The 25365-nt window shown below is 43.3% G+C and overlaps 1 protein-coding gene and 1 long non-coding RNA gene across 4 annotated transcripts in view; one reads left to right on the top strand and one right to left on the bottom strand.

The window, feature by feature from the left end:
* LOC140399780 (uncharacterized) overlaps positions 1–17409 on the bottom strand; it is a 101199-nt gene extending 83790 nt beyond the window's left edge. The window contains exon 1 of the long non-coding RNA XR_011937871.1: positions 17274–17409. This is a non-coding gene — a long non-coding RNA (uncharacterized lncRNA). The remainder of the gene's footprint in view (positions 1–17273) is intronic.
* The window catches only part of kiaa0586 (KIAA0586 ortholog), a 934633-nt gene that overhangs the window by 476764 nt on the left and 432504 nt on the right, over positions 1–25365 (top strand). For all 3 annotated transcript variants that reach the window (XM_072489245.1, XM_072489251.1, XM_072489243.1), the window contains 2 exons: positions 3531–3723; positions 8783–8986. In XM_072489245.1, the coding sequence (XP_072345346.1) occupies positions 3531–3723; positions 8783–8986 (397 nt within the window). The remainder of the gene's footprint in view (positions 1–3530; positions 3724–8782; positions 8987–25365) is intronic.

The raw sequence follows: 25365 nt of genomic DNA, 5'->3' as shown, positions 1-25365 counted from the left end.
TTGTCTGTCTTGTGCCATCCTCACACATCCATTGTAGCTCGCCTGCAACTGCTCTTTGATTTTTATCACCCAACTACACCAGGTCGATCCCTTTTTCTGCTGCCTTCCGCTTTGCCCTCAAGAAGGGATCCCTAGATTTTCAGCTGTGATCAAATGGCGTAGATACTGACATTTTATTTTCTGTATGTCACTTTTTAGGATTCCTTTTTCTCTTAATTTGTCTTATGGTGTGTATATGAAATTTTAAGCATACGCCTTAGCATCCACATTTCAAAAGCCTCTATTTTCTTCCACAGATCTTTATTTGTTGTCCAGGGTTCTGAGGCATACAGGAAAGTGGATCGAATGTAGCATCTTGAGTTTGTTTCTTGTTACAAGCTTGAGATTTCTTGTTCTTATCACATCTTTCATCTTCACAAAATTACTTCTGACTATCTCTATCCTTCTCCTAACTTCATCTTCTTTTCTCATTTGTCCTAAATAGACAAACTTGTCTTCTTGTTCCAGTGTGACCCCATCCGATGAAATTTTCACTCTCGTTTCTTCTAATTTATTCCTTATAGATACCATTGATTTTTTTGTATTTTTGGTGTTCGTACTCAATCCATATTCTAAACTTATAGATGTTACTTACTCCACGATATTTTGTAGGGCCTCTTCTGATTCTGAAAGTAGCTCTGTGTCGTCAGTGTAGCACATCTTTGTTATGTTCTTGCCTCCAATTGTTGCTCTGGAAGAACATCTAATTCTCTGAATATTTGTTCTGTGTACAGATTGAATAATTTTGGCAACAGTCATACTCCTCTTCACTGTCAATGTCACATTTGCCCAACAATTCTATTAGCTTTTGATGATAAACACTTTTCATCATCTATGAAGCAACGTTATTACCAACGCGCCTTATTCTCTTTCACGATTTTGCTACCTCTTAATTTTTTAAATCATTTACAAATTTAGAATGAATTAATCTATTTACTCAAAACATTGGCAGTCATGAAAGACAACAGTGTGATGCAAAGATTTAAGGGACGTTCCTTTATGGTGACATTGTTGCAAGAACGGGACTTCTACCAATCAAACCAATTCCTTTTCTGGAGTGTCACATCCTTCTGGGTCATGGTCAGTTAAGTATGCTCTTCTACTGGGGATCCGCCACTCTGGAGAGGGAAATGAATTGCTGCTTTTAGGGAACACTTATAGCACATGCAATGATGTTCTCTAAATTTTAAATTGCCCATGAGAGAACTCCAAAGCCAAAAGATAGGCAGTTGTTGAGGTTTTAGGAAGGAGTTGTGGTCAGATTGCTTACCTTCTCCTGCCTCCCACAATTACTAACCCCTTCCTTCAGTCAGTCTTCCCAAGGTGGTCCAGTGGTAGCAATGAAAGGAAATGAGTCATATTCATAAGTTCATAAGATATAGGAGCAGAATTAGGCCATTTGGCCCATTGAGTCTGCTCCGCCATTGGATCATGGCTGATCTCATCCTGGCCTTAACTCCACCGTCCTGCCCCTTCTCCATAACCCTTCAACCCATAACCAATTAAAAAACCTGACTAACTCCTCAAATTTACTCACTGCCCCAGCATCCACCACACCCTGGGGTAGCAAATTCCACAGATTCAAAGCCCTTTGGGAGAAGTAGTCTCTCCTCAACTCGGTTTTAAATTTGCTACCTCTTACCCTAAGACTATGTCGCAGAAAGGGTAATGGATGGGCAGTTGATGTCATTGATGGAGAAGAGGAGGCAAAAGGGAGACAGTTATAGAAATATTGAATCATTCCGACCAGCCCACATCAGCCATCCTGCCTTTACCCAGGCTTACACATTTAGAATTGGAAATTGGGGTTAATTTTGAGCTTTTGCCTGGATTTTCATGTGGGCTCGTAATGACCTTTTTAAAAAAATGTTGAGTGCCCAATTATTTTTTCTAATTAAGGGGCAATTTAGTGTGGTCAAGCCACCTGCACATCTTTGGGTTGTGGGGGTGAAACCCACGCAGACACGTGGAGAATGTGCAAACCCTAAATGGACAGTGACCCAGGGCCGGGATTTGAACCCGGGTCCTCAGCACCGTAGGCAGCAGTGCTAACCACTGAGTCACCGTGCTCCCTGGCTTGTGATAACCTGACCTGTGTACTTTTCCACATTCAGAAATGCAAACCTAACCTATGTGCAATTTTGCATGGGTTTTTTGTCTTTTCACAGAGTTTGTATTTGTAATGCATTTTGCGCGTTGCCATGAAGTGCAGGAGGAGTGTGTTCTCCCTGTTCTTGGGGGCAGCAGCCTAGCTCTCAACATCATTTAAAGACCACATAAACCTTATCCATCACCCACTGCACTCAGCACCATGCACCCTTATTTTCCATGTCCTCTCAGATCCCCATGCTCCTTCCATATTCATTATGTCCCCCATGTATCCTCCATAGTCATTCACACAGTATCCATTATATACAGTCCTCTGGAGCCAGGCAAAGCAGAGGGAATTCTTTTGAATGCACTTGAAAAAAGGTAAACCTGTGACAATCTAATAAAGTGTCATTCAAACATACTGCCATTGAAAAATAAGTTAATCCTTTAAGTAGACATTAAATTAGCTAAACAAATGGCAATTACTCTGAAATTACATCAACAGCAGAGTATTTTATTAGAACCTTGTAAAATCATCAGTCATTCCACTGAACAGATGTGTCAATGGGCCATTAACATTTGGAACTCAGCCATGCATTCGTAATGGCCATGGCTATCAAAACATTCACTGTCCAACTCCAAAACCTCAAATCGATCAATGGAGAGGGAGCAGGTTTGGAGATTGTTTTCCACTTTCACACGCTGGAAATGTTTTTCCCTTGTCAGAGCTGATGTACATTTAAATCCCTGCGCTTTTCCAACTCATTTGTCCACATTTGTGAATGCATCATGTTACTTTTTCCTTTTGATAAAATGCATGATGGCATTTTCTCCAAAGGTAAAAATATCGTAATGCATGTCAATGTTTACAGAATGATGGCCAATGTAATGGTCAACTCATCTTTGCAGGAAAGAGCCCTATGATAGATAAATCACTTTAAAAATACATCCACATTATACTACAGCATCTAATAGTGCCATTTGAAGTTGTCAAAACATTTTACACTTACATTTCAGAATGTTCCTGACTCCTTGGCGGGCTTCCCTCAATAAACATGGGTGTGTATTTTCTGGGGCTTCCAAAACCTGCACCAGCACATGGAAATTGTGTGTGGGAGTAAATACAATGTTCCTATGGTCCCTCTCCAACAAAAATCGCAGCCTCGAAAGTGCCTGTGCATTTTGTACCTGGCCTTCCTGACCCGCAACAGCACCACACAAAAATGGCGTGGGATCGGGAAGGCAGAAGAAAATAGTTTTTACTGCAAAATGAAACTAAGTTCAATGTTTCAAAACCCAATTCACATCTCCTTTGGAGATACAAATTTGGCCCTACGTGTATAATTAAACCTTGAAGTTGACAAACATGCATAAAGTTAATATTATATTTTCTGATATAGATATCAGCTGATGTGGATGGGATTGTTTTGACTGACCCAGTGTTGCAAAGTGAAAATTACCTCAGAAGAGTATATGGAAAAGCAGTTTATCAGGGCCATCGCAGTACATATAAGAAAGACCCATACCTGAGGGTGAACTCTCCTGTACCTAAATCCAAACCTCAGAGGCCTAAAGTGATTGAGAATATTAAGGGTGAGTGATTTGTTTCCTTCTAAATCGTGCATAATGTTTTACCAGTTATGTTGTTCCTCAGATTTGTTTTGCTGTTCTGGCTTTAGGAAATGTCTCAGAAGTCTGGTTCTGTTTAATCAGTCAGGCAAGACTTGCATGTTTTAATCTGATTCTCCCTCCAATTTGAATCTGCATTTAATTAAATGAAGAGATCATAATGATGCTGATTTACCATTAAGTAGGTCATTACCAGATGTGTTTAATTACAGCAACAATGAATGGCTTGGTAATACACGAAGATGTCTGCAGTAATTTATTCATTTTATTCCTAATCATGTATATATTTGTGTTTTCAGGGTAGTAAGCTTACCAAGCTCACTTCAAAGGAAACTTAATCAGATGCAAGCTGCCCATATGTTACCGAGCAGTATAAGATCTAGTTGTAATTGACTTTTCTTAGCATTTTAAATAATATGGACTTGGGTTGGGCTTTTTTGACGTAGATGATAGAAGTGATCATTAAATTTTTTTGTAAGCTGAAACTCTTTCCTCGGCAAAATAAAGTAAGAAACACGGAGGAAAATAAGATTATATAAAACAGCCGTGCAAGTGTTTGAGTCATTTGTTGCCCATTTGTGGTTGAAACAATTTGCCGACAACTTCCTCCCAGACTTCTATCCATAACAATAACTTGCATTTATATAACAAGGCAATGCGTTTAGAAACTCAACAGTAGGCATAGAAATCAATTGTGCTTTGTCACTTTAATGACGAACAAATCTCAAAAACAGTTGATTTAACTGTTCCACAACTACTGTAAGAATGCTCTGTACTGTCTTCATTCAGGAAACAAATTTATTCTATAATGTTTTACATGTATTTTTTGAGAAAAGTATTATTCTGCAGCAGCAGAGGACGAGGAGTGCAAGTGTTCTGAGATGAGAGTTTAATCTTCCAGTCATGAAGGTGATCAGTAGGGAAATAGAGGGAAAATTAAATGTGAGATCAAACTGTATGTTTTTTTATGCTACTGTGCTCGGATAGCCTTAGTGAGAAATTCGGCTCATTAACACCCATTTTTGGATACTTCAAAATGCATCCATGCCACATGCACACACTTGTGGGGTGAAGTTCTCTGGAAGGTGTATTGGTGCAAGTGTTGGTGCGTGCCCAATGGGCATCTGCCGGAATTATGCAGAGCAGACAGATCATGACATCAATCGGCATGCAAACTGAGTTGACGCAAGTGATGCCTTTTTGGAGCTGAATGCTCCACTTAATACCATCTCTTATCCCCACACAACTGAATAAACATTCAACAGCAGAAAGGAACCCCAACTAGTGCCATTTAAAAGGATCACCAATCACTTGCAGTTTAGCTACCGGTTGAGTTATTCTGGCTATTGCTGTCATTCCACAAGCAAGTGTCTGACGCTTTCTATAGTTGTTTTAAATTGGAAAGGACAACAGGTGGCAGGTGCTAAAGGAGTTTCTGCTGACTGTAGGGATCCTCATAAACTAGTTGATCCTTGACATGCAATGGAGTATGACTGGGAGAATAAACATTGGTGACGCAGAGACAAACAAGCAGCTGGAAAAAGGGTGGAGGCAGGGAAGGTTTTCAGGGACCAATTCTCTGACTGGAGCCTCGGTGATGAACCATAAGTGAGGTGTCCGTGCTTCTTCAAGGACTTGTTCTCTGAAATCTGTCACTTAAGCAACCACAACTGCAACTTCAGAGCAGTGAAAGGTCTATATCGCCAATGCCTGTGAAAGTGATTGTGGCAATGAACATGTATGCATCAGGCTGAAGCTGGAGCTATTTGTAAAATTTTACAATTTGCTGTCCACTGTTGCATGTCACTAAGGCTGATTATTTAAAGATGGGTGTGCAGGGGCTGGTTTAGCACAGGGCTAAATTGCTGGCTTTGAAAGCAGACCAAGGCAGGCCAGCAGCACGGTTCAATTCCCGTAACAGCCTCCCCGAACAGGCGGCGGAATGTGGCGACTAGGGGCTTTTCACAGTAACTTCATTTGAAGCCTACTTGTGACAATAAGTGATTTTCATTTCATTTCATTTCATTTTTCAAAGGGTGATGGAGGTCTTGTGGTGCAATCGGTAGCATCTCTGCCTCTAAACCAGAAGCTCTGCATTTGAATCACACCCCGGGCCTGATGACCAAAGAAAATGCATTTGTTACATGGCCAACAGGTTGGGTATCAGCCTGTAAAACCCTTCCAACATGACAAAGCCAAGTGGTAACACTGGGAGGGACTCCTGTTCGGCCATTCTTGGTGAGAAATGCCCCCTCTCCAGCTATAAGCCTCTGGAGACATTCTTGCGACCTGTTCCAGGCAAAACTAGCTCTGAAAACAGATAAAGTCTGCCTTGTGCACCATTAGGTGCAGGAAGAGAAACAACAACAATCTAATGATGGGTTATAGGCTGTGCGCTGTACCTTATGTCAAATTGGTGCTGGACTCCTCCATGCTCCATAACACTGACCACATGTTTTTTCACAGGCTTCCCAATGCACCAAGTATTTCATTCTGCATACCGGCAGTGTTGTTATACAGGCTACCCATTGAGATCCTCACCTGAGTCCTGATGATATCATGGAAAATATCCTGTGAGCTGTACAGATAGCCTCTGCCACTGTTTACCCAGATGGAATCCACATAGTCAGCATTGCACCTTTGTAAGCAGTGCTACATGATTTTCTCCCCCCAGGTATCTGGATGGCTACATCCCACCCGCCCCTGCCGCCCAGCGGATAGAGGACACCTCCCCTCCCTCTACCTTGGGACTGTGTAAGGGGCCCTCCTGTCTATTTCCTTACATTTCCCCTTTCTCTTTTATTGTTGCTATTCATTTTAATTCATGGATGTTTAATGGACCTGTGACTTTAGGAAGCCATGGCCTATGCCTTTAATTGCTAATTCAAACAAGCAGATCCCTGAGGGCTTCACTGTTTTTCACTGACATCAGCAATGACTCGGATTGATGGACTCGGCTGGTGGCCAATGAACTGGTTCGAAATGTTGTGCTTTTGCCCGGTAGCCAGTGATGATTGGTTCTGATCTCATGGACATGTTTCTCAGTGTTATAAGGCTGGAGTTCATTTCACTTTTGGTTCTGAAACCATGTTGGCGGAGCTCTAACTCCCTCTCTCCAAGAACTGATGAATTCTCTCTAGAAATGCAACGTAAGAGCTCTCTCTCTCACTCCAAAGAAGGCTGATGTGAATTAGAGACTGCAGTCTGATAATTCTCCCTGGAGAACTGGCTGTGCAAGCAGAATCCAACAACTTACTGATAACCCTCTCCCAGGGTGCCATTCCCCTCCGTCATGCAATTTCTCATTCTTTCGAAGGCAGATTCTCTTCCATCATGAGTGTTGCCACCTGTTCCAGTTGTAAGGGTCCATGCTTCTTGTTCTTGTTTTTTCCCCTTTCTTTTATTTTTGCTGTTATATTTTTGATCCATGGATAATTTATTGACATGTGTCTTTAAAGCAGCCTGAATCTTTAATTCAACCAGAAGGAAGAAGTGGCATGCGCCTTTAATTCAAACAGAAGGTTCCAGAAGGCTGTGCTGTTTCAGATTGGTGATTGCAGACTGGCCACTCTCAGTGATGAATTGATTTGATTGGTTGGGCTGATGGCCAATGAATGGGCACAATAGGTTGTGCTCTGCCCGGTAACAGGTGGTGATTTGATCTGATCCCAGGGGAATGTTTTCAGAGTTATGAGATTCCAGTTTGGTTTTACTTTTGATTCTGCAGCCTGGGTGAAGGGGTCTAACTAACTTTCTCAAAAAAGATCCAACTAATTATTTACATAAGGCCACTGTGTGGGCTGACTCTCTCTCCAGCTAGTCTGTGTGTCATTCTCTTGAGACTACAGAGGCTTGAAGTCAAACCATGAGCTGGAAGCAAGGTTTGGTGTGAAATAAAGTGCCAATACAGAAAGATATAGGCTTGAATGTGAACCTTGAGCTGAAGGCCCAGTTTGATAAAAAAATAAATGTCTGTCTAGAAAGCCCGCTGCTAGTGAGTACTAAACTTTCTAACCTGTGGGCACCCTGGATGAATTACTCTGCAAGGAAGACCATTACCAGCTGTAAACTAGAGACTTTACCAACCAGCGTGCTGTGAGGAAGATGTGCTGAAGAAAGACCATTTGAAACAAAGACTCTTATCTTTAACGTGGGCCAAGTGCTGGCAAATGGGATTAGGCCGGCAGGTCAGGTGTTTTTCATGCGTTAGTGCAGACATGATGGGCTGAAGGGCCTCTGCTGTATTTTTCTGTGATTCTATGGTTTTGACCTTCATCCTTATTATTTTACCCCTTTCCATCCCTCTGTGTTGTCTGCCTCCTGTGTGTGGGTCGAGGGTGGGTCAGTTCAAGTGGGTAGTCGGTATTAGCTTGTTGTTATCCAGTTGTAATTGTTGCATATTTCATGATAGTTCTTGGTATAAATGTGTTTCAACTTACAAACCTGATGACTGTAATTATTGAACAACTAAGGGCCAAAGACGTCAAGAATTTTTATAAAATTATTGGGTAATTCACATATGTTGTGACTCCGGGGCACGTGCGGCTGGAATTAACTGTGCACTTTCCCAGGGTATCATAACACAGCCATAATGCACCTCTCTTCCAAGAGATTCAAGCTAATTTAAGGCAGTATGGACTAGCTTTAAGTTGTGCTAGTCATTCACAATGTTGGCCCCCTGCTATGTCCACCTTTAATGCTGACCAGTTGCAGAGGTCACGAAAATAAGCAGGCAGCATGAAGTGATGTGCTGTCTGTAGTGTAAACAATAGGCACAGATTCATTGTAAGTTACAGTCCCCACTCCTGTTTTTGGGAACTATCCAATAATTTTCCTAAGTTTGGAAATGCATGCTGGACCCTCTGGATACAGCACTCCAAATGTAGACAGTTTTTTCTTGTGAATTACAGGCTCATTAGTATTAATGATTGAGCAGCTCTAACCTTCAGAGAAAATGATTTCTCTCTATCTAGTGCCATAAATTTATTGCTGATGTCTCATAACCTTCTTGTTATTTTATTAGGTGTCAAGGTGAAATCTGCTCGAACACAAACCACTCCATTTGCACTTAAGACGATCATAACCAGCCCAGAGAGAGAACGGCATATCCAGGTTCCAAATTTTCAGAACAACCAGTACTTGTTTAGTCCATCGCAACAGATAACATCTACAGCACACATTTCAGGCCCAGTTGAAGGACATCTTGTCCCAATGGCTATTGCCCTAGGTATGTTCAAAATTAAACTTGATTATCAGGTGTGGGTATTGCTGTTCCAAAATGGTACAGTTCAGACATGGTCATTGTGTATTCCTCTTGCAAAAGATTGGTCCCTATTGTTCAAGACAACTTAGTCAGTTGATGAACATATTTATAGACAAGATGACAATGGAGTTGGAAAAGTGACCGCAGAAGTTCAACTCCTTTTCTGACCCAGTATCTCTAGATCGTCCCAGATAGATATTAACAGTCAGAATTTCCGTGGTTATGGATTATGTGAAATGTTGACGTAAAAGCATGCCCACAAATCATGAAAGCAGGAAATTGCTAGAAACTCTAGAAACTGACATTGCTAACTGTTGATCCTTAATAGGATACTGTTGCCACTCTATTCCATGACAATCCTATTTAATATTCTGTTTTGGGTTGCACTATATGCCTGCGCAGGCCACTAAAATCAGAGAACTGGAGCTGTTAATGCTGTAGCAGCATAAGCACATGTGAATTTGAATGCACTGTGTTCGACAATGTTTGCTAGTTCTTTGTCTCCACTGTCTACCTGAGTACAATGGTATTGCTTTTCTTTCCTGTTACTACCAAAATAGTAGACTCCAAAATCCAGTTCATAACATTTTACCTGCATTTAATCTTTGAAACGTTGGGTGCACTGTCTGCTAGTTGGGCTGCATGATATAATATAGAATGGATTATTCTGAAATATAGAAAGTAAATTGGTTCCAATTAAATAAATTGCTGTGCTATGTTACCAGGTGGAACTAGCAACTAAAAATTGAGTATTACAGAAAAAGAGACATGCTACCAAAGCTTTTCATCTTGTACACATCAGGACAGAATTCTCAAGAATACCAGTTGTAAAAAAAACAACAGTTTCTACTCTGCATGAGAAAACTGCTGATTGGTTGGCAAGTGGACTCTGGCAGAGGTGTTGCCAAAGAGAATGCACCTGGTTAATACGTTTGTTTCTGTAGGGAAAATAGAAATCAAATTTACGTAAGGAAAGATACTTGCCGCAATTCTCCCAAAGGTCCCTGGTGGGAAGCACCATGCGATTCCTGTCGGGTGGTCTGTCATGATTCCGATCGCCATGCACCCACACTTTGACAATGTTTTGGTGTTTGGAGGGATTTGTGCCGTGAAAGATATGCGTGACCTGAAGATGCCGGCAAGACGGGCTCTGGTGCCCCGAACTCAAAAAGATGCTCCAATTACCCCTCCCCAAGTGAACGTCACCTCACTATGGGGTCACCAAAACAAACCTCACATCAGCTCTCCTCCCCACCCCCCCACCTCCACAACCTCCAAGACCGCCCCCCCTTTCCAGCCCCATATTCAAGCCCCGCCGCTTCAGGTCCTGTCCCGTGACAGTGCCAACCTGACAATTCCAATCTGACAGTGCCAAGTTGGCACTCCCAAAGTTCCAAGTGGCAGTGCTAGGGCACTGCTGAGCCATGTCCCTGACCACACAGGGGCTACAATGGCCTCCGAGCCCCTCACCGTGGTCAGGGACATGGCTGGGCCAGTAGTGATTCCCACTGGCTTCATTTTGCTCCTGCAGGTGGGTTAAATCCAGGAGCTGGATGAATCCAACTTGAAACAGACCTTCATATTTAAATGCAGATTCTATAAATCTTTATGCTTCTGTGACTATTTGGAGGAAAACATGAACATTTTCCTGCTGTTCTGGCCAACATTTATCCTTGTACCAACATCATTAAAATTGATTATCCAGTCATTATCTCAATGTGAAATCTTAGACCTGATTGTGCAAAAACTCACTGCTGTATTTGCCTATATTATAACAGATCTACACTTGAGGTGTACTTCATTGGCTGTTAGAAACAGTTTTTGATGTCCTGATGTTATGAAAGGTGCTATAATATATGTGTGTGTGTTATTCCATCTATTTTTCTTATGATTCTCTTCCTCTCACCTTAATGCTTGCTCAAGTTACTCGAAAAATGAATTCTAACACCAACTAAAGCTACAACTGATCTGTTATCAGTACAGTTTGACATCTCTCGCTTTCTCTTTCGCTGTCTTTGTCACTGGCACAAACAGCTTCTCAGTTTAGAAAAAAACATCGACACAAATCCTACCTGAATAAAACTTTTGAAATTTATCCTCTTATTTGTTATTTGAATACTTTTGCAAAACAAATCTAGAGAATTATGCTGTAATTTGGCTGCGTCAGATGCTGCTGAAACTGCTTCAGAAATTGTGGGCACTGGCACATACTCAGAATCTGCAGATCCTGCTTTCCCCCAGCAGTTGAACTCTGAACAAAATTATTATGCTGAAGTCTGTCCATGAGTTGCCTACTGAGAGTTAGTTTTTACGCTGATGGCTAAATAGGCTGAAATTGGAAATGTGCAGGAAATAACTCCTAGCAGTGACTATCACATTTACACTGGGCTGTCTAGCTTAGACAGGTGATGTGATCTGTGGTGCTACAGAGGAAATTGTAACATTGGTGTTTTTCTGTCTTGACTGAGGATATATAGACGGAGAAGGAAGTGCTTGTTATGGTAGAACATGTGGGACATACATGGCGCAAGATAAGGTGACTTGTTTATGTTACTAAATGGTGTTTTGTCTGGAAATTTATGGCTATCTTGCACACAGCAATTGCAGGTTGTACTGGTTTGTGACACTTCTATTCAAGCTTAAAGTGCAAGGAGCTACGATAAAATTACAGACAGTTACAGCTATAACTTTCTGCCCAGTGAGCCTCCACATGAGCTGTTTAGTCTAATACTACTCACACATAGAAATAAAGATTTACAGCACAAAAGGAAGATATTTAGGCCATCATCTCCATACAATCCAATAAAGAGCTCTCCAGTCTAATCCCACCTCCCTGCTCTTGGTCCATAGCCCTTTAGGTCATAACAGCTGAAGTACAAGTGCTTTTTTTTAAAGGCAATTAGGATTTCTGTCTGTACCAGCATTTTAGACATTGAGTTCCAGAACTGCACTGTTTTCTGTGTGAGAAATTAACTCTTCAACTCCCATCTAATCCTTCCATCAATTACTCTGAAACTACACCCACTGGTTATTGACCTCTCTGCTGATGACAAAGGATCCTTAATAACTTGATACACCTCAAGTAAATTCCCCCTCAGCTTCCTCTGTTCCAAAGAAAACAAACCCAGCCTAACTAATCTCTCCTCACAGTGAATATTCTCCAATGCCAGCAACATCTTCATAAATCTCTTCTGTTTCCTGTCTCATCTGATCACAGCCTAACTCACATTTTCCACAGCTCTAGCATAACCTTGAAGTCTCGGCCAATAAAGGCACGTATCCTATGTGCCTTCTCAACCACCTTATCTACCTGCCCTGCTTTCAGGGCTTTGGAGAGGTACACTCTAAAGTTCCACTGTTCCTCAACACTTTTCAGAATTCTGCCATTTATTATGTATTCCTTTGCTTTGTTTGTCCTCCCGAGATTCAATACCTCACGTTCTCTGGATTGAATTATATTTGGCACTTTTCTGTCCATCTGATCCATCCATTGATACCTTCCTGCAGTTTACAACTTTCTTCCTCACCCACGTGACCACTTGTCAGAACACCTGCAACAACCTTATTCATGCCCCCTACATTGACGTCTAAATCATTGATATGTACCACGAGCAGCAAGGGACTCCGTATTGAGCCTCGCAGACCCTCCCTGGAAACAGCCCATCTGCTACAAAACCACCCATCAACCATGATCCTGCCACTGAGACAAATTTGAATCCAACTTTGCTGCTTCCCCTTTGTTACAGACAGGAGGGGGATTCATTTAAACAGCCATTATTTATACTCTGCATTCACCTGAGGAAGGAGCAGCGCTCCGAAAGCTAGTGACATCGAAACAAACCTGTTGGACTTTAACCTGGTGTTGTAAGACTTCGTACTGTGCTCACCCCAGTCCAACGCCGGCATCTCCACATCATTATTTATACTCTCACTGCTACACTGCCATAAACAGAAAGCTGTTTTGATTTTTGATTTCCTCCTTAAAAGTGGTGGCGTATTTTCCCCAACATTTCAGTTTGGAGTGATAAAATCCTCTATTAATAAGCCCACAGCAAAGTCGAGTTAAGGTAAAATAAGAGGGTTGGTTTATTTTATACAAACACACAAAATGCGGGAAGAGGTTTCGCAATACCACCCATTTTGCATCATACAATAAAAAAGGGACAAGGAGCATAGGGCAAGACCATGATAAAAATAAGATATGCTTTCACGTGCGTCCAGAACAGAATCAAAAGCCCAATAGTGTATTCCTTCAGAGGTTAGCAAGCAGAAACTGTTGCAGGGTGATCCGTCTGACCAGAAGAACGGACTTCCACAATGGACAGAGCTCTTTCTGCTGCTGCCTGTTAGGTGATAACATTGTAGCTTTCCTGGGTTCAGTTCCACGCGACAATATTACAGGTTCTAGCAGCTGGGGGGGGGGGGGGGGGGGGGTAGGTCATGTGACATACCTCCCACTTCCTTGGGGTAGGTCATGTGACATACTTCCCACTTCCTCTCCTGGGTTTTGGACAAAGGATGTATATTGAGACGTTTAATAGAGAAGTCAGGATTCTTTTCGTCCTTGCAGACATACGAGGCTGGATTCTCCCCCATCGGGCCATATGGATGCTCCATTTTGCCGGCAGCCCGGGGGTTTCCTGACAGAATGGGGCTGCCCCACAATGGGAAACCCCATTGACCAGCCGGCAAAACGGAGCATCCCGCCAGCTTGCTGAACCAGAAATCTGGTGCGGCGGGACGGAGAATCCAGCCCACTGTCTCCATGGCCAGAGCTCTGCCGTAGAAATGTAAAAGGGTGTTGGTGCATCTCTTTGGAATTTGATTTTCTGCTGTCATGGGGGTATTAGTGCCTCTTTAAAAAATAACAAAATTCCTGCTGGTTTTTGAAGTTTAGAATGGGGAGTCATGCATATCAGGGTAAAGCTTTTGCCCATTTTTAAAAATAATTTTATAAATTAGGCATGTTGACATAGATGTATATATTTTCCTTCTTATCTTCTGGATGGGATACCTTGGATCCCATGAGCTTTTAACTTACTGATCAGTCTACCATGTGGGACTTCACCTGAGGTTTTCCTATTCTTGTGGACTACATCTACTCCGCTACCCTCATCAACCTTCCTGGATGCTTCTTAAAAAATTCAGTCAATTTAGTCAGACAAGACCTTCCCCTTATAAATTCATGCTGTCTGTTCTTGAGTAATCCATGGGTGGGATTCTCCGCCCCTCCGCGCCGATATCTCGCTCGGCAAGGGGGCGGAGAATTACCCAAAATAGGCCCCTACGCCGGCACGCGATTCTCTGGTGACCGGAGAATCACCGCCATTTGCACACGTGATCGTCGCGGCGCCGGTCGGGAGCCGTTGGAAAAGGCCTCCCCGTGTCTGCGTGGGTTTCCTCCAGGTGCTCCGGTTTCCTCCCACAGTCCAAAGAAGTGCAAGTTAGGTGGATTGGCCATGCTAAATTGCCCTTTGTGTCCAAAAAGGTTGGGTGGGGTTACTGGGTTACGGGGATGGGGTGGAGGTGCGGGCTTGGGTAGGATGCTCGCTCCAAGGGCCTGTGCAGACTCGATGTGCCGAATGGCCTCCTTCTGCACTGTAATTTCTACACAACTATGAAACATTCAATAAGGTGGTTCACAAATGTTTAAATTGATATGGTAAGAGCTCACCCCACAGCATAATTATCTCCCTCTTTATATGCCTTTTAGCTTTGACAAAGGGTCATCTGGACTCTAAACGTTAGCTCTTTTCTCTCCCTACAGATGCTGCCAGACCTGCTGAGATTTTCCAGCATTTTCTCTTTTGGTTTCTTTTTTGATAAGAGCTCATTGAGTTGGGTTTAATTTTTGACCATGGATAGAGGATTGATTAACGGATAGAAAACAGAGGATGGGCATAAACAAGCTTTTCAAGTTGACAGGCAGTGACGAGTGGAGTGCTGCAAAGATCAGTGCTGGGGGCTCCACTATTTACACTCTATAGGCGTGATTCAGTGGACTTAAAACTAGGTCTTCTTTCGGGTACGTTTACAGGTTGTTTCTTGGCGGTTGCAGTGCCGAGAATCACCCCGTTATTCAGAGACACTTTACCATTTTTGGGGGCTTTGGGAATTTCTCCCCGATGAGGCCGCACTCAGAGAGATTTCCTACTGGTGAGCTGATCTCGTTCGCAGGAATGGCTGTTGGCAGATCGGGATGCCATTTTGATTGGCTGGCCCCCCCACTTTCAGGCCCTCTCCCCGCTTTCTTGTCCCCCACTCTCATCCTCAACTTTCTCAAATGACGCTACCTCGTTGAATGTTTTTAAGGCAAAGATAGATAGATTTTTGAACAGTAAAGAAATTAAGGGTTATGGTGAGCGGGTGGGTAAGTGAAACTGAGTCCACAAAAAGGATCAGCCATGATCTTATTGAATGGCAGAGCAGGCTTGATGGGCCAGATGGCCTACTTCTGCTCCTAGTTCTTATGTTCAAGGCCTCTGGGAACCCCTCCCTCAGCCTGGTTTCAATTGGCAAGGCCCACTGGGTCCGATCCCTGGCAGTACCACCCAGGCGTTCTGGCAGTGAAACCCAGCCACCATGGCAATGCCAGTGTGCCAGGCTGGCAGTACCAAGGTGCCATGCGGACCTTGCCAAGGTGCCTGATCCATGTTCATGTGGGACAGTACTAAACAGTACCCTGGTGAGGTCTCGCTGGAGCGGCCGTTGACTTCGTGGTGCCGAGTGAATCAGGCGTCCATATATTTACGAGTCCAATTTGGGGCTCTCCTGGGATTCATCCAGCGCAGAACGCAACACGATCGCTGAATCGCACCCGATATTAATGACTTGGATGAAGAGGCAGAAAGCATCTTAAGCGTGGTGATAATACCAAGCTACGGTGAAAGGTAAGCCGTGGGAGAGCAGCGAGAGGCTGCAAAGAGATAGACAGATTAAGTGAGTGAGCAACAAAATGGCAGATGGAATATAATATCGGGAAGTGTGAAGTTATTTATTTTGGTAAGAATGGGAAAGCAAAATATTGTTTTTTAAGGTGTGAAACTTCCAAGTGTTGATGTTCAAGGAGACTTTGGTGTGCTTATACAAGGAATGAAGAAAGTTAGCATGCAGGTATCGCAAACAATTAGGAAGGCAACTGGCATGTTTGCCTTTATTACAAGGGGATTGCAGTACAGGGATAAAGAAGTCTTGTAACAATGGTACAGGGATTTGGTGGGACCACATCTGGAATACTGTGCTACTGTGTGCAGTTTCTGCCTCCACATTTAAGAAAAAATATACTTGCATTGGAGATGGTACAGTGGAGGTTCATGAATTTTCTCCCTGGAATGAGGGGGTTGTCCTATGATGTGATGCTGAGAAAGCTCGGCTCAAATTCTCTGGAGTTTGGAAGGAAGAGAGATGATCTCATTGAAACCCACAAAATTCTGCAGAGACTTACTTCGGCCCATCATGTCTGTGCCGGCCACCAAGCACCTATCTATTCTAGTCATATTTTACAGTACTTGGTCTGTAGCCTTGTATGCTATGGCATTTCAAATACTCACCTAAATACTTCTTTAAGTTGTGAGGGTTCTTGCCTCTGCCACCATTTCAAGCAGTGAGTTCCAGATTCCCACCACCCTCTGGGTGAAAAGGTTTCTCCTCCGAGCCCTAAATCTCATGTCCTTACCTTAAATATATGCCTCTGGTTATTAATCCCTCTACTAAAGGAAAGTTCCTTCCTATCTACTCTATTTAAATCTCTCATAATTTTGTACGCCTCAATCAGCTCCCCCCTCAATCTTCTCAGCTCTAAGGAAAACAATCCTAGCCTCTCTTTATAGCTGAAATGCTGCAGCCCAGGCAACAGCCTGGCGAATGACCTTTGCAGTCCATATATCACACTAACCATTAATCAACAAGGATATGGCACCGTGCCATACACACGCAAGTACTTTTCGCTGCAGCGTATTGGTACAAACACAAAGCTACAGCAGTTCATCTGTACAAAGAAAACCAAAACACACTGTATCACCCCTCACAGGTCCTCAACAGAAATGGAGGACTCTTGCTGTTCAGTTGTTTTATGGATAAGTCTCTGTCCACGAGCCTCTGTTGTATAGGCCTTCTTAGACGGCCTAATTTAATCAGAACCAAAGCTCGGTATCCACATGTTCCGCTGCCATTCAAGGCACAGTAAAAAATTCTCGAGTGTATAACTCGCAGTGCGATGTGCTAGTCGACATGCAGCACTCATCACACTTACAATATAATCACCAGCGATCTGCAAAACATTTCTTCCACACCACTTGCTCATTCGGACCAATCCACCTCTCTCTCTCCCTCCTGCAGTTCCCAGCAGTAGACTTCTCGGCAGTGGAAAGTCACACTGACCCAGAGCACGCCAGAAGAGTGAAAGAACTCTCCTTCCACTTCTCCAGCCCTGGCAGCAGGTCATCTTACCATCCTCCCTTTCCTTACTCCACGCCACAAAAGAATAGAGTCAACAGCAAACAAACACACAGCCTCCAGGTAGCTGCAGCAACGAGCAGCAAACACCACTCATTCGGATCAATCTGCCCCTCTCTCCCCCTCACGCAGCACCCAGCAAAAGATTCCTCAGTAATGGAGAAATCGCACCGACCCATAGCACGCCAGAAGAGAGTAAAAGCTCCCCTTCCCCCTTTCTAGCCCAGGCAGCCGGCCATCTCAACACCCTCCCTTTCCTTACTCCAGGCTACAGAAAAAGAAGGAAACAGCAACAGCAACCTCCAGGTATTTGCAGCCACAAGGAGCAGCAAGCAGCAAACACAACCTGCAGCACCACTTGAGAATATTTCGTTTATTAAACGGTCAACAATGCCTTTATACAAAAAGTTGTAAACAAACTACTTAACAGTCCATATATCACACTAACCTTTAACCAACAAGGAAAAGGCACCGTGCCATACACACACAAGCACCTTTTCGCTACAGAATATCAGTACAAACACAAAACTACAACAGTTAATTTATACAAAGAAAACCAAATTAGCAGTCAACACTATAATAAGTCACCAGCAATCTTTACAAGCATTTGTGCAACACTTTCATCAAGTTGTTCATCCAAATCAAGCTGCCTCTCTTTCTCCTTCCCACAGCTCCCAGCAGTAGACTCTCAAGAGTGGAAAATCACACTGGAAAGTCACACCATGCAGAGCACGCCATAAGAGAAAAGGAGCACCCCTTCCCCTTCTCCAGCATGGCGGCTGGTCATCTTACATCCTCCCTTTCCTTGCTCCAGGTCACTGAAGCACACAGCCTCAGGGAGTTCAGCTGCATTCGGATCAATCCGCCTCTTCCCCCTCCCAGCAGTAGACTCTCAACAGTGGAAAATCACACTTGAAAGTCACACCGACACAGAGCATGCCAGAAGAGAGAAAACGCACCCCTTATGCTTCTCCAGCTCTGATAGCAGGTCATCTTACATCCTCCCTTTCTTTACCCCAGGTCACAAAAGAAAAAGAGGTGTCAGGTTGAGCACTGGGTCTGCACTCATTAGAGTTTAGAAGGATGAGGGGGGGGATCTTATTGAAACTTCAGGCTGCCTCTATTGTGGATGTCGGGTTTATGCCAAGAGATAGCGGCGGAGTTCGGAAAGTCTAGAAGATGCAGTTGTACAACATGGGCACAGGTGTTCACCACTTGTAAATAATGTTTACCAATGTAAATCCACTCATAATCATATCTCCTTGTCTTTGGTTCCTTGTTATGATGAGGTATGCTTGCATCATTCAGAAGTGAAACTTTGGTCCCTGCACAAAATGAAGGCACGGGTCGCAGTCCAGGACCTCACCTCTGTGCAGTGTGTAAACCTTTGACCACAATGATTGTCCCATCCCAAGGTCACTACCCACATCAGTGATGTCTGCACTTGATGTTGATTGTTTGTACTGCAAGAATATAATGCGTTAGCGTTGTCGGATCATGTGATGTCCTGAACACTTTTGAGGTGGGGCTGTCCCCCCTCCTCATCTTCATTCTGGACAGATGTAGGTGTAATGCTGAAGGGAACAGGTGATGATGCAGAAAAAGGATCAAATTCTTTTGAAGTCCATGCATGAGGTCCAGCAGCATTCCCCCAAGGTCTGCATGAGTTGAGACTCTGCACAGAGTGTGAATGCACTAACTTCGGCCAGACTGGTGCCAGACACTCCTAGTTGCCATCTTGTGCTCTCAGGAGAATCCTCACTGCATCCTGTCATTCTCCTCATGGAGTCTTGTGACTATTAGGGTCTCTTGAGCATACCTTCACATCTGGTCAGAGCCGGGGTACAAAATCTCCTTCACCGCGTCCAGGAGGGTCTCCAGCTCGGCATCTGTAAACCTCAGGGCTTCTCTCCTCACTGCCATCTTGTTGGCTGGATGGTGTGTGTGGGGAGTGAAGTGTGTACATGTGACTGCAGCTTGTCAGCCTCATGTGTGAATCGTGAAACCGACACCATTTCTCATTAGAATCAATTGTGTTCCACGTGGCGCCGGTGCTCGCCCCTTAGCAGTAGTGGAATCGGTCCAGGTGTGGTGCCAATTTTTCTGTCATGAAAGTCCATGAATTCTGCATTGGCGTCAACATTTAGTCTCAGAAATGGAAAATCCCGGGCAGCACGGTGGTGCAGTGGTTAGCATTGCTGCCTCACAGCGCTGAGGTCCCAGGTTCGATCCCGGCTCTGGGTCACTGTCCGTGTGCACATTCTCCCCGTGTTTGCGTGGGTTTCGCCCCCACAACCCAAAGATGTGCAGGGTAGGTGGATTAGCCAGGCTAAATTGCCCCTTAATTGGAAAAAATTAATTGGGTACTCTAAATTTTAAAAAAAGAAATGAAGAATCCCACCCATTGTCTTTAATTCCCATTGGACTCCCAGGTCTTCCGACACAATCGCAACCTCTTGAATTGTATCAGGCTAAGCCTGGCACACGGTGAGGACGCATTGACTCTACTCAGGTCATCCTCCCACAACCCTGCCTCCAATTCCCTGCCCAGCTCTTCTTTCCACTTTCCCTATCGGGGCTCCCTCCCACTCCATGAGCTCTTTATAAATTTACAAGACCTTCCCCTCCCCCACTCCCATTTTCAACACCACCTTGTCCTGTATCCCCTCGGGCGGCAGGTGCGGAAAGGTTGAAACCTGCCTCCGCTCAAAGTCCCTCGCCTGCAAGAAGAGGAAACCCATTTCCACCGGGCAGCTCAAACTCCTCCTCCAATTCCTCCACATGCATGTGTTTCTTGAATATTCCAGTGCTGTCTTGGCCAGCTTCCTACTTTACACCCTCCATGAATTTAAACTCATCACAATCTGCTGCCTGTATCTAACGTGCACCAAGTCCCATTCACCCAATATCCCAGTGCTCGCTGAGCTACATTGGCTTCCGGTCCAGCAATTCCTCCATTTTAATATTTTCATCCTTGTTTTCTTATCCTTCACTGCCTTTTCTTCCTTCCCTCCTCCTGCCTCATGACCCTTTGAGATTCCTGCACTTCTCCAATTCTGTTTTATCTACGCATCCCCATTTTTTATTATTCCACCTTTGGTAGCTTTACTTGCCGCTGCCCGAGTCGTAAACGGTGGAATTCGCTCCCTAAGCCTGTTCACCTCTCTCACTTTCTCTCCTCAAAACCTACCCCTTTGACCAAATTTTTGGTCCCTTCTTAATATCTCCTTATGTGGCACAGTGTTTGACCACGCTCGTCGATTGAAGACACTATAAAAATGCAAGTTGCTGTTATCATCTTCATAACCACATCACTGGGGTGGTTCAAAAAAAAATAAGAGGCCTGAATTTAGGCTAGCTCCTACAAAGGTAAGATGATGTTGATCGAAGGGTTGCTGCTCACTGATGGCCTAGTGGGTAAATGCACTCCCATAACACTGAATCACAGGGACAGCATTATGTAACCGAAAGGTTACTAAATCTAATGGGAAATGCACAGTGCAGTAGTCATTTCTAGTTGTCGAAAGTTAGCCATGTGGTACTTTGGCGCATATCTGACTCAGACAAATAAAATGTGGAACTGCAGTGTGTTTAAGGAGAGCCCTGTTGAGGCTGTGACCTCATTAAATATGCTGGTAAAATGCTGCTAGTTCCGGCTAATGCTGTGCCATTGAAGGTCATTCAGCTACCCTGCTGGCGAGCATCATTGAAGAGGCATTGAACTTTAGTCCTCGCATTAATAAGAAGGCTCCCTGTACATACACTCGAAATTTATAAAGTGCATTAGAAGCAAGTGATGCTTTAAGTGAAGAATATTGGAGGAGGCACGTTGAAATGTCAAATGAGATACTAATGGCAGATGTTTATGAATAAGAATCCTTGCATTATTAATTTCTTTTGTACTTAAGAATTTTGTTGCAGTTGAGTGCATAATGAATTACACTACTGTAGCCCAGTATCAACTAACATTTTTGGAATAGAGGCTATTTTCTTTTGTTTCCATAGTTCATTTCATGTCCCTGAAGTAGAAGCTTGAGTAAAAATTCATATTCAGAATATTAATTTTGATTTGTCATAACTCAAATTCCAGAACAATTACATTTTTGCATGATATAACCTTTACTAAATCCAAACCAATTGTAGAGATTTCTGCAAATACAACTGCAGTTGTTGATTTATTCGTAGCATAACAGCCGACTTCGAATAGGAATTAAATTAAGCATTTCTGGATGATTACTGAAAAAGAAAATACAGTGTATTGGGAGAAAGCAGAAATGTAAAATTAGCTGGGGGAAAGCAGGAGGATCTAAAGTCAGCCCCTCAGATGGGACTAACTTCAGCGAAGGAAAACAGGATCACCCTCCTGTGCTAAATATTTTGAGGTTGATTTAGGAACAATCAGTTGCCTTTTGTAAAAAGTAAACTGACCCCACTAGCAATCGGACTGGGCAATTACCATCATTCTTTACTTCTTTACTAGCAAATGTTTATGTTTTCCTTGACCCACGACACATGAATTTCTTTTGCCATTTAAAACAGCCAAGGCAGTATTTTGGATTGTTTTTCAGTAGATTTAAGTTTTAATTGGCACACCTATGGTACAATGCAAAAAGAAAGAACCTTTGTAATCGTTGGAGTTTAAATAAGAAATATATGCACCATTGTAATTGTATAGTATCCCTTGTTGGCTTTTCAGTAAGTAATGTTGTGCTGCCTGTGGAAGTGCACGGTGGCAAAACTACACAAAACATAACATAAATACTGAAATGTTAACCAATTCAAATCAGTTGGTAGTAACCCATTGCCAGTCTGTAATTATATCTGCAATGCAGTCAGGATATCATTAGTTTGCAGTTGCCACAGTGTCACTGTTGACAGTTTTGTGGTTAATGGCGTTGACAGCTTTCAGGAAGCCATCTCCTGGCATAATGAAACACTTCGTTTATTATTTTGTGCAGGGCTATTTTTAGACATTAAAGCAATGCTCTGCCTACATAGAAAGCTAGGAAATGACCACCATGAAACATGATCTATTAGATGGCTGTGTTGCATTAAATGCAGCTCATTATCATACAGAGCAGAGAATGTCAAAGTGTGTCTTCTGAAAAAGCAATATTATAGCTATTGTAATATAATCAACTGTATTCTCATAAAGCAAAGCCCCTGTTGGCCATTCTATTCCAGTTGTGTGTAATCACTCTTTCCATTGGCTTGTCCATTACACTAAAGCGTAGCTTCAGTCAAGGGTATTTTGATCTGGTTTTGTGTAGGCGTGAGTGTGGATACCATTGTTTAAAATCAGGGGAGGGGTGTTATTTTGATATTATTACATAACTTAATTGACAGTATTATAGGGCGGCACGGTGGTGCAGTGGTTGGCACTGCTGCCTACGACACTGAGGATCCGGGTTCGAATCCGGCCCGTCGTGAGGGGTTTGCACATTCTCCTCGTGTCTGTGTGGATTTCACCCCCACAACCCAAAGATGTGCAGGATAGGTGGGTTGGCCACACTAAATTGCCCCTTAATTGGAAAAAATAATTGGGTATTCTAAATTACAAAAAAATTGACAGTATTACTTCATCCACACTTGTTTTTCCACTCACTTTCTTCAACATTTGTAAGTGTTGCAGCAAAATTTGCAGAATTGGTTTATCAGATGGCCAGGGACAGTCATGGTATTTTATATTTATTAAATATAAATGCGTTAGAGCGTTGTTGCAGTTCATTTTTAAATCTGAGTGAAAAATAAATAGTTACAAATAATTGGTCAAAATTTAAAGCTCAGACTTCGCTTCAGCTGGAACTAATGTCCTCATGGCGTAGTTAACTAATGGGTAAATCTCCTCCTGACACCCCCCCCCCCCCCCCCCCCCCCCCCCCCCCACACAAACACTCCCCTCCCCCTCCCAAGCCTGTCCACCATCTACAAGGCACAAGTCAGGAGTGTATTGGAATACTCACCACTTGCCTGTATGAGTGCAGCTCCAACAACACTCAAGAAGTTAGTCACCTTCCAGGACAAAGCAGCCCGCTTGATTGCTCTTCCTTTCACAAACATTCAAACCCTCCACCACCAACAAACAGTGGCAGCCGTGTGTACCATTTACATAAATGCACTGCAGAAACTCACCAAGGTTCCTCAGACAGTATCTTCCAAACCCACGACCACTACCACCTAGAAGGACAAGAGCAGCAGATACCTGGGAATCCCAGCGCATGGAGGTTCCCTCCAAGTCACTCACCACCTTTACGTGGAAATATGTCGCCGTTCCTTCACTCTCACAGCACAGTGGGTGTACCTACACCCCAAGGACTACAGTGGTTCAATAAGACAACTCACCACCACTTTCTGAAGGGCAACTAGGGAGGGGCAATAAAAGCTGGCCTAACCAGCGATGCCCAAATCCCATAAATAATTTTTTAAAATGCTGTGGATCAGGGTTTAAATGAATTTGGCAGTGGAATGCACCAGAATGAAACATTTGAGAGAGGAGGCCAGGTGCACAGAGGACTGAAAGATGCAAATAGCACTAGAGTAAAGAATGGTCCAGAAATAAGAAGGACTAGACGGTGGTCAAATGCATTTGGAGTGCAAGTGCGTAAATGCACTGATTGTGGAAATTAAGGTTGGTGAGCTGCTGGCACAAGTTTCCTGCAACCTTCAGTGGCAACAATATAGACCTGGATCATGGAAGGGCAGGGTTAGGCACTTAGAAGGTACTGAGGACCTTTATGGACGGGGAAAAAAAAGAGGGTGGCAGTATCACTCAAACAATTGTCGCACTGGACACTGATGTAGCTGAGTGAACAGAAATGTACTGGTAATTTTACTGGACTAGTAATCCAGAGGCCTAGACCAATGCTCTAGAAGTATGAATTTAAATGCCGCCATGGCAGCTGGGGGAAACTAAATTAATTAATAAAGCTGGGATTAAAAAGCTAATTTCAGTAATGATGATCATGAAGTTACCAAATCCATCACTAATCTCCGATAGGGAAAGACAGGGAAAGAAATTCATAATCCTAACCCAGTTAGACTCACAATAATGTGGTGGACTCTTCACTGCCCTCTGCAACCCAGTTAGTTGTTTGAAGCCACTACAGAAAAGTTCACTTCCCTTCCTAACAGCACTGTGGGTTTACCTGTACCTCATAGACTGCAGTGGTTCAAGAAGATGACTCACCACTATTTTCTCCGGTGTCGATGGTAGCCATGATGTGGAGATGCCGGCGTTGGACTGGGGTGAGCACAGTACGAAGTCTTACAACACCAGGTTAAAGTCCAACAGGTTTGTTTCGATGTCACTAGCTTTCGGAGCGCTGCTCCTTCCTCAGGTGAATGAAGAGGTATGTTCCAGAAACATATATATAGACAAATTCAAAGATGCCAAACAATGCTTGGAATGCGACCATTAGCAGGTGATTAAATCTTTACAGATTTGTATCTGTAAAGGTTTAATCACCTGCTAATGGTCGCATTCCAAGCATTGTTTGGCATCTTTGAATTTGTTTATATATATGTTTCTGGAACATACCTCTTCATTCACCTGAGGAAGGAGCAGCGCTCCTAAAGCTAGTGACATCGAAACAAACCTGTTGGACTTTAACCTGGTGTTGTAAGACTTCGTACTATTTTCTCAAGAGAAATTAGGGACTGGCAATAAATGCTGGTCTTTCCAGCAACTTCCATCCCGTGACCAAGTAAAAGCGGGTTCAAAGACAGAATCTATTTGGATAGAATAAAGGACAATAGATGAGCGATCATGCTGTAAGGTAAATATTCTAGGCCACAAAATAATGGAAAGGAGATGCAGAAGGAAATTTGCAACCAAGTTACAGAAAAATGCAAAGACCATACAGGAGTGATAGTGGGGAATTTCAATTATT

This window comes from Scyliorhinus torazame, chromosome 2 (genome assembly GCF_047496885.1).
Source record: "Scyliorhinus torazame isolate Kashiwa2021f chromosome 2, sScyTor2.1, whole genome shotgun sequence".
NCBI lineage: Eukaryota > Metazoa > Chordata > Chondrichthyes > Carcharhiniformes > Scyliorhinidae > Scyliorhinus > Scyliorhinus torazame.
The sequence above is the reverse complement of the archived record's forward strand: the minus strand, read 5'-3'. Positions and strand labels throughout refer to the sequence as shown.